Raw genomic sequence first — 14,750 nt, 5'->3', positions numbered from 1 at the left:
AGGTTCTAGCGAGGTGCAGGGACTCCTTATTATTGAGCGCTGACACACTCAAATAATGAGTCCCCGGGCAAGGCCAAAAGCCAGTACTGGCCGGGACTTTCCACCCTTCCTAATGGGTGAGTCACCCCTATTAAATAGCGTGGTTTGTATGTCAGTTATGGAACAAATGACAAATTCGTAGATAATTTGTATTTTTCCTATCTATACAAACCTTAGCTATTTAATCAAACTTGCCCGCCAGCCCTATCCCCCTTGAAGTCCTACCTTCAAGCAAAGTGAGCTCAAGCACAGGTGTGCTTGTGTGTGTGGGGGGGGGTGTAGCAAGCTACCTGCACTACCCCCCCCCCGCTAACTAGCGTTGGGGTAGTAAATCCTCGTTAAAATTGTAATGGCTCGTCATTTCAGCTACTCCGAAAGTAATAACCCTTATTAAATAGCTAAGGTTTGTATAGTTAGGAAAAATACAAATTATCTACGAATTTGTCATATTTGCAAAAAAATTCACATAAAATATAATTATGGAAATAAGCTAAAACTATTCTACAATAATTGAGCACCATTTGCTGAGATTCAGGGGCGGGGGGAGGAACCATAAGGGAACGTTTCCTGAGATGAGAATAATTTGTATGTTTTTGGGGTAAAAAATCTATCCTCTTTTCAACATTTTTCTGTAGTAGGTAAATGACATATTTAGTGAATGAAATTTCTACCTGTAAGGCATAACAAACTGGAAACTGGACGTATTTATCTCAGGTCCTGTGGTGACTGCACAAAACATGGTCAATACCACCTCAGCTCCCTGGTAGGACAAGTAGCAGTTAATTGAGGGCAGATGCTACCAACGAGTAAGTCTGGGATGAATGTAAGAGTGACTGGCCACTTAGTATTTCACCCTCCCCTCTGTTGGGGCTCAGCATCCGAGGAACTCAGCAAGCTGAACTCCTCTGACTGCGGGTGGGTACCATGTCCTTTGTGTTATCTGATAAATATGTAAATACTGTACTTGTTATATGCCCAGTCTCCAAGTGAGGTGGAGTTGGGTATTTTTATGCTTACCTGGTGAATTCTCATTGCTAAATCCTATGTTAGCAATAATTGTCCAGGCTGTCATCTTATAAGGATCACGAAGTGTCAGGGTGCCACGTAGACAGCTTATGAGTAGCACAGATAGTTACCAATGCTATCCCCCTCTGCTATCTAGCAGTGGGTAGTTACACCTCACTAAAGCTTTAACGGCTGGTTTCAGTTATCGCCAAAATAATACTCCTACGTAGAGCTCCAAGATTGTATAGATAGGAAAAATACAAATTATTCCAAACTTGTCATATTTAGCCCTTGTTATATGGTACTGTAAACTTACCTATTGATTTCATATTGCTAACAGTTATCCCTGTTGATCATAAAGGGTGGGTTGTTAACAGTACAGGTAGAGTTTCAGAAAGTCCAAATACACATTAAATAGATTATTATGGTGTCCGCACTTCGTGGAAATTCAAGTATCACCGCCGGTCTTGGAACTTATCTACTGCGATAAACGTGGGGTCACTGCTTTCCCTTCCCACGCTCTTTTTCTCTTGGCGGTAGCACATTATCTTCTCTGGTGTTAAGATAGTTGGAGGCCTGTGCTGACAACTTTGGGTTTTGCCCAGGGTCTCATTGTCAAGCGAATCGCTGCCTGGCGACTCCTAATGTCGCTTGGCAACAGCTCCTCTGGAGTTTGGTGGAAGATGTTCTCAGCAGGTAGACCTATAGGCTCCCCCTAACCCCCCATCCTTACCTCACAAGGATGGTGAGGTTGCAGCAACCAATAGAACTAACAGGTTTGAGTGGGACTGGAACCTCAGTCTTGCATTCACCAGTCAGGGACATGGCCACTGTAACCTTAGTGTTGGCGACCTTGGCTGTCGTTAGGCATAACTCCAGGCTGCTTAACACTGTGAGGTTTGATCAGTCTCAGCGCTCACTTCTTCCTCATGAGTCACCATCTACCTATCCACTCTCTTTCTGACTAAGTGTGTTCTGCCACCCTGGTTTGTGTGAAGTTTCCCCTTTCATCTAACACTTCCAACAAGATGGTTAGTATCTCTCTGGTAGACGGAGTTGCCAACTAGGCCTTTTCCTCCTCTTATGTCATTTTTAGGAGTGTTTCGGCATTTGATAGTGTTTCCTGGTCGTCACCTTAGAAGAATCAGTTACAAGGTTGTCCTGGTGATTGTTACGATTCTAATTATGTTTTTGTACTCCCCCTTTTTGCCTTCTGGCCAAAGGAGTTATGTGGGGGCTTCCCATCAAGACGTTTAGGATTCCTTTATTTGATTTCCTTTCTCGATTGGGGCCTTTGCTGCGACGAAGGACTTCTTTTGATGTCAGACCGAGATTGGCTCTTGAGTGGTTGTCTTCGGTCTCCCATTGATTTATGATGAAGATTTTTGTTTTTTCCTATGAGCCAAATTTTCAGTTGGAGTCTCTTTCAGTCTTTTGTCCTCCTCATGCTCTTTGCGAGATTTCATTTGGCTTTAGTAGTTTTAATGAGTATTTATGTTCTTTATGTCTCTTGCCTCTGGGTCTCATTTTTGTGTGAGGAAAAGGTAGTTGGCAGGAAGCAGTCTTCTTTGTTGGTCACAGGAGTCTCATTTGTTCACCTTCAGCCACTCTCTGGCACATCTCTGAAGGTGTTGTCTGGTGACCTCCCTTTAGCAATGAATAGTTTATTTTGTCTTGGCTCTTTTCACCTCGTAGTTGGTACGATTCTATAGGCTGGCACTTTTTATTGTTACTGACATTCAATTCTCCTTTGGTTTTTCTGTTCGCTTAAATTAGCCTTTGTTGTGACCTCCTGCTCTAGAAGGGGGAAATTCTTCCAGTTCCCTCCTCCTTGACAGTGGGGATAGCTGGGCATGATTAATTATCCGAAGGTGATGTTTATCAATATGGAATTTTCATTCTAAAATTGATATAATTAAATACTTATCTGGATAATTTAGTCCCACCCACTTCTGGTAATATGCAGATAATGAAAGAACAGTTTGGACTCTTGTTCCAGCAGTAAGTGTTACCAACAGCAGTTCAGAATATGAGGTATCAGGGAAGAGGTATCAGGGCTGCCAATGTGGCAGTCTACTCTTTGTCGTCTTTGCATTGGTCACACTCGGTTGACACACGAGTGTCAGCAAAATGGCCAATACCAACCATATTGTGACAACTGTTTGGTACCCTTATCAGTGAGGCATTTGTTGACCTAATGCCCTAATTATAGCAACATTAATAGTGGCATTTTTAGATTTATTTCAGAATTAGGTCTTCTGAAAGCTATTCAACTTTTATAATGATCAGAGAACACGACGGTTTTAGAATACCCGGACAAACCAAGGTATTCTTTGCGCAGCTGCTTTATCATCTAGCCGCAAGAATATGAAGTTGGATGGAAGACAACTTGAATGCCTTTTCAGAGTAGCCAAGAAAAGTTTCCTTCTTCAATTAGCCATCAAAAGTCCTGACCCGGGAGTTGGGATGCAGATGAGATGTCAGTCTAGGATGTCTCATAACTGGAAGTTTACGCAGGACTGTTAGCCAGTACAGGATAGTTGGGCATCCTTGCTAAAGGCCTTCCAATATCCATTATCCTCCATTTATATGATGAGGAGACTCATTTTTAAGATAAGGGCATCGAGAGATTGGTTGATGACCCTGATAGCTCAGCAGTGGTAGCAAGAATAATAGTACCCAGAATGTCTACTCCTGCCTGCAGACATCGACAGAGCTTCTGACTCGTTTCTCAACGTTCGCATGCAATCTCTCACCGAGATTCCCCACAATCAGTTGTGTTCCTACGACTTTTCACCTGAAGGATATTCAATATCTCCCCTTTTAGAGAGATATTTCATGAGCAGTAGCGAAAAGGATAGCTGGATACCCTCATAGGTTGTCTATCGGTGCCTACCAGACGAAGTGATATATCCTCAAAAGATTGACGTAGAAAGAGGCCTCGCTCTGCTCGATATCACTTTTCCTACGATAAAAAAGTTCTTTCTATATCTCGGGGAGGAAAGAAACATCTCTGTTTCAGCCATGATAAACTACTGCATGGCCTTGAGCCTCGATTTTAGAATGAACAGAGTTTTCACTTCCTTCTCAATGGAATTGTTCCCTCATACAGTCGAGCTTACTGGTCCCCAGTCGGAAGTTAGACCACTTCCTCAGAGCGTAGTTCCTGTACCACGCTCTTGGAAAGGAACACTTTCTTACCACCTGTCATTCTTCAGATCATGACTTGACTCTTAAGTCAGCTCTTCCTTCTCGCTTGGGCCTCTGCTAAGACAGTAGTTCGCAAGGGACAGGGTATCTTCCTCGACATGGGGGACAAGTTACACTCGCCTGCATCCATGAGTATATTGCCACGACTCAGTGTTTCTCTGAAGGGGGATTCTCTGTCATTTGGCCGATAACCCCTTTTCAATGGTTCTAGAGGATTAAGGCATGATCTCAGAAGAACAAGCGGATCTCGCCTGCGTATCAGAAACATGTCTGTAAGCTCAGGCAGGTCAAGAGGATAATACTTAAAATATGATTTATTATTTATTATTATTATTATTACTTGCTAAGCTACAACCCTAGTTGGAAAAGCAGGATGCTATAAGCCCAGGGGCCCCAACAGGGAAAATAGCTCAGTGAGGAAAGGAAATAAGGAAAAATAATATATTTTAAGAAGAGCAACAATATTAAAATAAGTATCACTTTATAAACTATAAAAACTTTAACAAAACAAGTGGAAGAGAAATAAGATATAAGATAGAACAGTGTGCCCGAGTGTACCCTCAAGCAAGAGAACTCTAACCCAAGACAGTGGAAGACCACGGTACAGAGGCCAAGGCACCACCCAAGACTAGAGAACAATGGTTTGATTTTGGAGTGTCCTTCTCCTAGAAGAGCTGCTTACCATAGCTAAAGAGTCTCTTCTACCCTTACAAAGAGGAAAGTGGCCACTGAACAATTACAGTGCAGTAAGAAGAATTGCTTGGTAATCTCAGTGTTGTCAGGTGTATGAGGACAGTGGAGAATATGTAACGAATAGGCCAGACTATTCGGTGTGTGAATATGTAGGCAAAGGGAAAATGAACCGTAACCAGAGAGAAGGATCCAATGTAGTAATGTCTGGGCAGTCAAAAGACCCCATAACTCTCTAGTGGTAGTATCTCAAAGGGGGATGGTACCCTGACTCTCTTCATGACGAATGCAGACCCAGAGCACCCTACATTAGGGGCATAAGCACACCCCTAACATTCAAATGGGACTTCTCTGTGGTACAGGTCATTCAGGTAGGTCTCTGGCACAGCCACAACACCTTTACAACCTGTTACCTACAAGATATAACCCATAGGAACCTGTTTATCTTTCCCCTAGGTCCTGTGTTGGCAGCACAACAAGTGATTTAAGCTACCTCAGTTCCCTTTGGGTACATTATCTGGGGGACTCTACAAGCTGGCGTACCTCCAACTGCAGGTAATACCCATTTCCCTTGTGTAGCCTGAAATATGTTACAGTATATATTTGTTATGTCCCCATTCATCCTGTGAGGGGGGAGTCAGGAAATACCCAGGGTAAGCAAGAGGATTGCTTTCACTCCAATATTCCGCTCATTCAGCTCTCCAGCTCATCAGACCGAGAGACTGCGAGGTGTCAAAGGTACCCCTCTCACGCTTTCACGAGCTGAGTCCTACTCCGGGTCAGTTATCCAGCCAGTTGGATTCTGGACTTCCACCCACCTAAGGCTGAGTCTCCGTAGTGAAGAGCAAACAGTTTGTATTTGTGTTGCAACAAATGACAAATTTGGAAGTAATTTATATTTTTCAGAACTGAACAAACTTGATCTCTCTATACTTGCTCCCCTAGGAAGTATTCCCTGTAATAAAAAGTGAATCAATATACTAGGTGAGTGCGGTAACTGGTTTACTTTTCACTAACTAGCGTCGGGTTCTTTACCTCATGTGAAAATTCTATAGTTAGCTTCTAGCTATGCCGAAACAATATATCTCTAGTAAAGTTTTTGAACGTCTTCTGGCAAACCGTCCTAATAGGTTTGCTGAAGGTAAACATCTACTCCCTAGTTTGCAATTTGGTTTTTGTAAAGGCCTTGGAGCATGTGATGCCCTTCTTACAATCTCCAATGCTGTACAGAAATCCCTTGATTGTGGTCAGGAAGTTCATATGATTGGCCTTGATTTTAGTGCTGCCTTTGCCCGTGTTAATCATGAGGTCCTTGTTTTCAAACTCAAACAGTTGGGAGTGGGTGGGTCGTTTCTTAGCATTATTATTGATTTTTTAAGCAATAGATCTCAAAGAGTTGTTGTTGATGGGCACCATAGTGAGTATAGGAATGTGATATCGGGTGTTCCACAGGGTAGTGTTCTTAGCTCATTACTTTTCATACTATAGACACATGACATGTGGTATGGCCTAGAAAACAAGCTTATTGCATATGCAGATGGTGCTACTCTCTTTGCATCAATTCCATCCCCTGAATGTAGATCGTGGGTTGGTGAATCTCTTAATATATTGAGATTTAGCTAAAATTAGTGCATGGTTCAAATTATGGGGTATGAAGTTGACTCCTAACAAAGTAAGTCAAAGACAGTGGCTCCTCAACATCCGGATCTCTGTATTGATAATGTTTCTTTAAATTTGTATGACTTAAAATTTTGGGTGTAATTCTCGACAGCAAATTTACTTTTGAGAAACACATTAGGTCTGTGTCTTCTTCAATTGCACAAAAAATTGGCTAATTGAGAAAGTCTTACAAGATTTTTGGTGATCAATCTATTCTGAAGAAGTGTTTTAATTCTTTCATTCTACCTTGTTTTGAGTATTGTTCTCCTGTCTTGTGTTCAACTGCTGATTCTCATCTTGATTTGTTAGACAGAAACTTAAGGTCTATCAAATTTCTTATTCCTGATCTAGATATTAATCTTTGACACCGTCGTTCAGTTAGTTCATTATGCATGTTGCATAAGATTTTTCATAACTCTGACCATCCTTTACATTCAGATCTCCCTGGACAATTCTATCCTGTTCGTAATACTAGGCAGGCAGTTAATTGTAATAGCCAGGCCTTCTCCATCATGAGGCTCAATACTACACAGTATTCCAGAAGTTTTATTCCAGCTGTTACCAAGTTGTGGAATGATCTTCCTAATCGGATAGTTGAATCAGTAGAGCTTCAAAAGTTCAAAGTTTGAGCAAATGCTTTTATGTTGACAGGCTGACATGAGTCTTTTTATAGTTTATATATGACATATCTGTTTTTGATGTTAATAGTTTATATATGACATAGCTATTTTGACGTTGATACTGCTTTTAGAATTATTTTTTGTTAATCTGTTCTCATCATTTATTTATTTCCTTATTTCCTTTCCTCGCTGGGCTATTTTCCCCTATTGGAGCCCTTGGGCTTATAGCATCTTGCTTTTCCAACCAGGGTTGTAGCTTGGCTAGTAATAATTATAACAATAAATAATATCTTCATTATTTGTCAAAATAATTGGCTGAAACTTCTGGAGAGCTTATACGACATGTTTCTGTATACATCGAAACTATTAAACAATTTTCGTTTTTTTTCTAATTGTGTTAAACACCATAGCGGACGGTCCCCTTAATAGACTGTAAGTTCCTGTCCAACAAATCAAGATGAGAATTTGTAGCTAAAGACGAGACAGGAGAACAATACTTAAGGAAGTAGAATGAAAGAATTAAAACACTTCTTCAAAATAGATGATCACCAAATATCTTGAAAGACTTTCTCAATAAGCCAATTTTTTGTGCAATTGAAAAAGACACCCAGTGTGTTTCTCAAAAGTAAATTTGCTGTTGAGAATCACACCTAATTTTTCAAAAGAGCCATACAAAGTTAAAGAAACATTATTAATGCTGAGATCCAGATGTTGAAGAGCCACTGTCCTTGACCTACTTACAACCATACTTTGAGTTTTGTTTGAATTCAATTCCATACTACATAATTTGTACCATGTACTAATTTTAGCTACTTTACTTTTTGATGGCTGTTTTTCTGGTCCCAGCAGGGGAACCCCGCTCTATACAAGACCTCCACTGTCATTCTACCTTGTTCGTTCAGAGTATTTAAACACATTCTTTTCAACGTTTGGAGATTTGAGTATCTTTTATGAAGAAAGAGTCCGACACCCTACCAGACCTACCTTCTCTCGGTATGTGAAAGAAGGCATGTGTGTGTGTGGGGGGGGGGGGGGGGCGTCATTTTAGTGATCTTTGCCTTGTCCAAGTTATTTAACCATGTTTCAGATAATGCTAGGATATCTAAATAATTCTCGTTTATCAGTTCTCGAATTTGAACAGTCTTATTACCTACAGATTGTATATTTACATAGCCACAGTTTATGACATCCCTAGTAACCATGATCAGTATTTTCCGCTAGTCTTTTCAATTCCAAGTCAAAAGCATTGCACTCTCTAGAATTTACTGTGTGGTCACTTGGTCTGTTTAACTTTGTGCAGTTTATACACTTTGACACTTGCGAATTACACTCCCTGGTGGAGTGTCTCCCTGAACATTTCCCGCAGACTTTATCTTCATTCTTAGACTTGCAATCTTTTTCAAAATGTCCATACCTCTGACAGTGGTAGCAGGTGATCACGTGGTACCTATCACGTATGTTATAGATACCCCATCGTAACAATACTTTGTCCCCATTATCATGAATAGCCCTCCGAACTTCAGGATCACATTTCAGCACATGGTGGGTGGTACCGCCAGAGGCATTTTTCTTCAGGACTACACTTATCTTATCTTCTATATTTTGGATTTGGTTCAGGCAGCGATTTCTTTGAATCAAAGCATTTACTACATCACCATCATCATTGTATAGATTGTATATCATTATTTTGGGTTTTAGTTTTCCGATATTTCTCGTTTCAGTGTCAGCCACCAATGACTGAATTTTGTTTACCGCCTCTTCTCTGATCATATTGTGTGCAAAGTTTACAACAACATTTCCATTCATAGTTGACCTCGTGTTAAGTATAGGAATGTCTTTAAGTGCTTGTTCAACCTCACGTTTTCTTTCAGTGATTTTTGTTGTTAGTTGATTTAATTATCAACAGATTTTTTTCCTTTGTCAGCAAATGCCGGTTTCTTCGGTTTTGGGTCTTTCAATGTTTGAAGTGTTGCTTTAATTAATTCCATATTCATGGCAAGAATGTCAACTTTCTCAGTGAGGTCGGTGGTCTGGGTGGTATTTGCTGCATCTGCGCTAAGGTCCGCAAGTTTATTTTCCAAGTCATCTATTTTTGCATCTTGTTCGTTCAGGGACAGATCTCTCACGTTTACATTTTCCTTTAATTTTGATATTACTAAATTTTTTGTCTAGCTTCACGTACACAGTGTGGGCATAACCAGTCTAGGTTTTTCCATTCATTCTCACTGATGGCTGTCACTATATGCACACATCTCTTATGGTAGAGTCTATTACATTCACATACTATCCATTTTCTCCGTTCTCCATCCGTTTCATTACATATGAAGCAGACACAGTTAGGAGCAGACATAGTGTACTGTTTCTTATCACTAAGGTATCACTTAGATCTCTATTAAGGGATTTAACAACTACAGATCTACATTAAGGAGATGAAATTGATGCAAAGAGAGTAGCATCATCTGCCTATGTGATAAGCTCATTTTCTAGGCCAAACCACATATGTGTATATATTATGAAAAGTAGCTACCACAAACATATTTACATATTGAGGTAACATTACCAATTCTCCAACAAGTGCTAAAAGCTCCTCTTCTTGCTAACTTGCGCAAAATAACAGATAACTTCAGAGCTAAGAAATCTGCAGTTTATAAAGAATAAAGGAAGAATGGCAACCGATTCGCCGTCAGTGATGAATTATTTTCCGTCTGTAACCACCTCAGACAATCTCCAGTGCCTGCGTCCCGTTGTGGGAAAATTTACTCCTGCTGCCAGAGGTACAAGCCCCAGAAAAGCAACACATACCAAAAGATTTGAACACCACAACTCGTGTCTTTTGTGCCCACTGACGCTAGCAAGCCACCGCTGACGCGCCTTACACGGACTCTTTCCTCGTTATCCATCACACACTGAAGGCTTTCTTATTCACCATTCGTGGTACAGAAGACTGAGTCTTCATTAATCGCCCAAAATCTGCGTATCTCCTGCAAGATGACCTACCTACAGTTTGCTTTTCTAGGGCAGGTCGCCATATTTCACATGTATGTCTTTTTTTAGGGGGGAGCCATGTAACGCAGGTGTTTCATACACGTTCATATACTGTAATGCTATTGCTTTTTTTTTCTATCTCAACCATATGCATTTAAGCTCGTTATCTTGTTGAGTAAAGTCACTTACATTCACCTCGCCTTTCTGTTCGTACGCAACACTATCAACTCATTATTCTCATACTTGGTTTGTGATTCTTACTGACGCCCCTCCAGTGGGTACGGTTTCTCTTTACGTGGGAGGATATAATTCATGTATAACCCAGAGCCTATCACTTTCTCCTATGATAAACACTTGGGAGGCAATAGTGACCTCTCTTTGCTTCTCCACAGTTCAAGCCTGGAACACTTCCAGGGAGGTTACAGAACCTTCCAGTTTTGGTTCCAATTAACTTTCAACCTTGTAATCGGTGAGTGGCCCAAATTATAGGACTCGGTTTGTATGGATAGGAAAAATGTAAATTACTTAAGAAAAAACTCATTTTCGGTTGAATATTGTCTTTTCATTTCAGAAAACTCCAACAAATATTTTCATCTTTTCCTTTTCCAATGATAAATATTCTCTACTATTTCAGATTTTTCATCCCAAAGGAAATAATCATCAATCTATTGTGACGAAGATTATATAAACTACTGAAGATATCTGCAAGAGATACAGGACTGGGAAAAAGGAAGAAGGGTCTGTGTTAGTTCATGCTGTAAGACTTTCATGTAGAGAATAGGAAGTCTGTTGTTAACTTTATATTTGTCTGCTGTTGAAGATAATATTGAAGAGGATGTCATCCAGTGATAGGGATGGGATTAAGAACTCTGAATCAATAGAATTTCCAGTAAAAACCGAAATGGAAGATTCTTTTTCACACTCTGCAGTCAAGATAGAAAATGATGATTTGGTCAACAGTTGTGGACTCTTTGATGATGACACTCTTTTCATGGACCCAGACGTGGAATTCAAAGCAGAGCCAGAATTTGAAGCAGAGCCAGAAATAGAATTCAAAGCTAAGCCAGAAATAGAATTCAAAGAAGAGCCAGAAATAGAATTCAAAGCCAAGCCAGAAATAGAATTCAAAGCAGAGCCAGAAATAGAATTCAAAGCAGAGCCAGAATTCAAAGCAGAGCCAGAAATATTTGAGTCAAATGAAGGTGACATGAAATACTGTTTTGACTCTGATGCATCAGTGAGTGAGGAGGATTCACAAATCAGCGAAAGGGAAGTCAATAAAGAGGAGAAGAAGAGTGTAAAGACAAGTGTAAAAGAGGAAAGTGACATACATTTGGGATCCAATAGGAAAGAGGACAAAGGAAAGGAAAGAGGGAGGCGGATAAAAAGTTTACAGAAAGAGGAGCAGATGGAAAACAGAGGCTGTGAAAAACCTCTTTGTCAGGAAAGTGATTCCAAAATCACATTGATGTTGGTACGAGAGAGAAGTCGTTTGTGGGTGGAAATTCTGAAAAACAATTTAGTGGAGTAGTTAACCCCAACACTCGAATGCTAATTCACACTGAAGACCTGCTCAGATGCAGAGAAAGTGACAAAACATTTTCTAATGAAATTGATCTTAAAGTACCTTATGAAACTCATAATAGGATAAAGCGTTCAATGGCTCCCAAGCGTTCTGCTTCTACTAAGGCTGGTAGTGAGCCTAAGCGCCACCGAAAAATGATGACGATTGCTGAGAAGGTGACACTTCTTGATATGTTGAAAGAAGGCAGAAGTTACGCGGCTGCAGCCCGCCATTTTGTAATGAACGAATCCACTGTTCGCTACATTAAGAAGGACGAGGCGAACATTAGGAAGACGGCTGCCATCACCTTTAGCAGGTCAGCGAAGCGAGTTGTTACCGCTCGTAATAAAACGATCGTCCTCATGGAAGGTGCATTAGCAGTCTGGATTGCCGACTGCCGGAAGAAGAACATAGCCTTGGATACGAACACCATCCGAACCAAGGCTTTGGGTTTGTATGAGAATTTTGCGGCAAAGGAACATCAAGGCCACGATGGCGACTATGCTGAAGAAGACGAAGATGATGTACTAGATGAACCCCAAGCAGGGACATCCACTGATTCCCAGCCTCAGAAACGACGTTTTTCCGCCAGCAAAGGATGGTTCACGAAGTTTCAGAAACGCTTAGGCCTGAAAAGCGTTTCCCTGCATAGCAAGGCTGCTTCTGCTGACACTTCCAAAACTCAAATTGATGTTGGTACGAGAGAGAAGTCGTTTGTGGGTGGAAATTCTGAAAAGCAATTTAGTGGAGTAGTTAACCCCAACACTCGAATGCTAATTCACACTGAAGACCTGCTCAGATGCAGAGAAAGTGACAAAACATTTTCTAATGAAATTGATCTTGAAGTACCTTATGAAACTCATAATAGGATAAAGCGTTCAATGGCTCCCAAGCGTTTTGCTTCTACTAAGGCTGGTAGTGAGCCTAAGCGCCACCGAAAAATGATGACGATTGCTGAGAAGGTGACACTTCTTGATATGTTGAAAGAAGGCAGAAGTTACGCGGCCGCAGCCCGCCATTTTGTAGTGAACGAATCCACCGTTCGCTACATTAAGAAGGACGAGGCGAACATTAGAAAGACGGCTGCCATCACCTTTAGCAGGTCAGCGAAGCGAGTTGTTACCGCTCGTAATAAAACGATCGTCCGTATGGAAGGTGCTTTAGCAGTCTGGATTGCCGACTGCCGGAAGAAGAACATAGCCTTGGATACGAACACCATCCGAACCAAGGCTTTGGGTTTGTATGAGAATTTTGCGGCAAAGGAACCTCAAGGCCACGATAGCGACCATGCTGAAGAAGACGAAGATGATGTACTAGATGAACCCCAAGCAGGGACATCCACTGATTCCCAGCCTCAGAAACGACGTTTTTCCGCCAGCAAAGGATGGTTCACGAAGTTTCAGAAACGCTTCGGCCTGAAAAGCGTTTCCCTGCATAGCGAGGCTGCTTCCGCTGACACTTCCAAAACTCAAATTGATGTTGGTACAAGAGAGAAGTCGTTTGTGGGTGGAAATTCTGAAAAGCAATTTAGTGGAGTAGTTAACCCCAACACTCGAATGCTAATTCACACTGAAGACCTGCTCAGATGCAGAGAAAGTGACAAAACATTTTCTAATGAAATTGATCTTGAAGTACCTTATGAAACTCATAATAGGATAAAGCGTTCAATGGCTCCCAAGCGTTCTGCTTCTACTAAGGCTGGTAGTGAGCCTAAGCGCCACCGAAAAATGATGACGATTGCTGAGAAGGTGACACTTCTTGATATGTTGAAAGAAGGCAGAAGTTACGCGGCCGCAGCCCGCCATTTTGTAGTGAACGAATCCACCGTTCGCTACATTAAGAAGGACGAGGCGAATATTAGAAAGACGGCTGCCATCACCTTTAGCAGGTCAGCGAAGCGAGTTGTTACCGCTCGTAATAAAACGATCGTCCGTATGGAAGGTGCTTTAGCAGTCTGGATTGCCGACTGCCGAAAGAAGAACATAGCCTTGGATACGAACACCATCCGAACCAAGGCTTTGGGTTTGTATGAGAATTTTGCGGCAAAGGAACCTCAAGACGACGATGGCGACCATGCTGAAGAAGACGAAGATGATGTACTAGATGAACCCCAAGCAGGGACATCCACTGATTCCCAGCCTCAGAAACGACGTTTTTCCGCCAGCAAAGGATGGTTCGCGAAGTTTCAGAAACGCTTCGGACTGAAAAGCGTTTCCCTGCATAGCGAGGCTGCTTCCGCTGACACTTCCAAAACTCAAATTGATGTTGGTACGAGAGAGAAGTCGTTTGTGGGTGGAAATTCTGAAAAGCAATTTAGTGGAGTAGTTAACCCCAACACTCGAATGCTAATTCACACTGAAGACCTGCTCAGATGCAGAGAAAGTGACAAAACATTTTCTAATGAAATTGATCTTAAAGTACCTTATGAAACTCATAATAGGATAAAGCGTTCAATGGCTCCCAAGCGTTCTGCTTCTACTAAGGCTGGTAGTGAGCCTAAGCGCCACCGAAAAATGATGACGATTGCTGAGAAGGTGACACTTCTTGATATGTTGAAAGAAGGCAGAAGTTACGCGGCCGCAGCCCGCCATTTTGTAGTGAACGAATCCACTGTTCGCTACATTAAGAAGGACGAGGCGAACATTAGGAAGACGGCTGCCATCACCTTTAGCAGGTCAGCGAAGCGAGTTGTTACCGCTCGTAATAAAACGATCGTCCGTATGGAAGGTGCTTTAGCAGTCTGGATTGCCGACTGCCGGAAGAAGAACATAGCCTTGGATACGAACACCATCCGAACCAAGGCTTTGGGTTTGTATGAGAATTTTGCGGCAAAGGAACCTCAAGGCCACGATAGCGACCATGCTGAAGAAGACGAAGATGATGTACTAGATGAACCCCAAGCAGGGACATCCACTGATTCCCAGCCTCAGAAACGACGTTTTTCCGCCAGCAAAGGATGGTTCACGAAGTTTCAGAAA

At 41.6% G+C, this 14,750-nt stretch overlaps 1 protein-coding gene across 3 annotated transcripts in view; it reads left to right on the top strand.

The window, feature by feature from the left end:
• Positions 1-14,750, top strand: part of LOC137619286 (germ cell nuclear acidic protein-like) — a 128,098-nt gene that overhangs the window by 47,797 nt on the left and 65,551 nt on the right. The window contains exons 3-4 of one of the 3 annotated variants that reach the window (XM_068349452.1): positions 754-954; positions 10,843-12,210. The exons of 1 other annotated variant lie outside the window; for it this stretch is intronic. In XM_068349452.1, the coding sequence (XP_068205553.1) occupies positions 11,044-11,739 (696 nt within the window). In that variant the 5' untranslated portion in view covers positions 754-954; positions 10,843-11,043 and the 3' untranslated portion in view covers positions 11,740-12,210. Of the gene's footprint in view, positions 1-753; positions 955-10,842; positions 12,211-14,750 lie in introns of those variants that run through there. One more of the 3 variants, XM_068349451.1, reaches the window with a different exon arrangement.

Source organism: Palaemon carinicauda, chromosome 25, assembly GCF_036898095.1.
Source record: "Palaemon carinicauda isolate YSFRI2023 chromosome 25, ASM3689809v2, whole genome shotgun sequence".
Lineage (NCBI taxonomy): Eukaryota > Metazoa > Arthropoda > Malacostraca > Decapoda > Palaemonidae > Palaemon > Palaemon carinicauda.
Note: the sequence above shows the minus strand (reverse complement) of the source record. Positions and strands in the feature narration are given on the sequence as shown.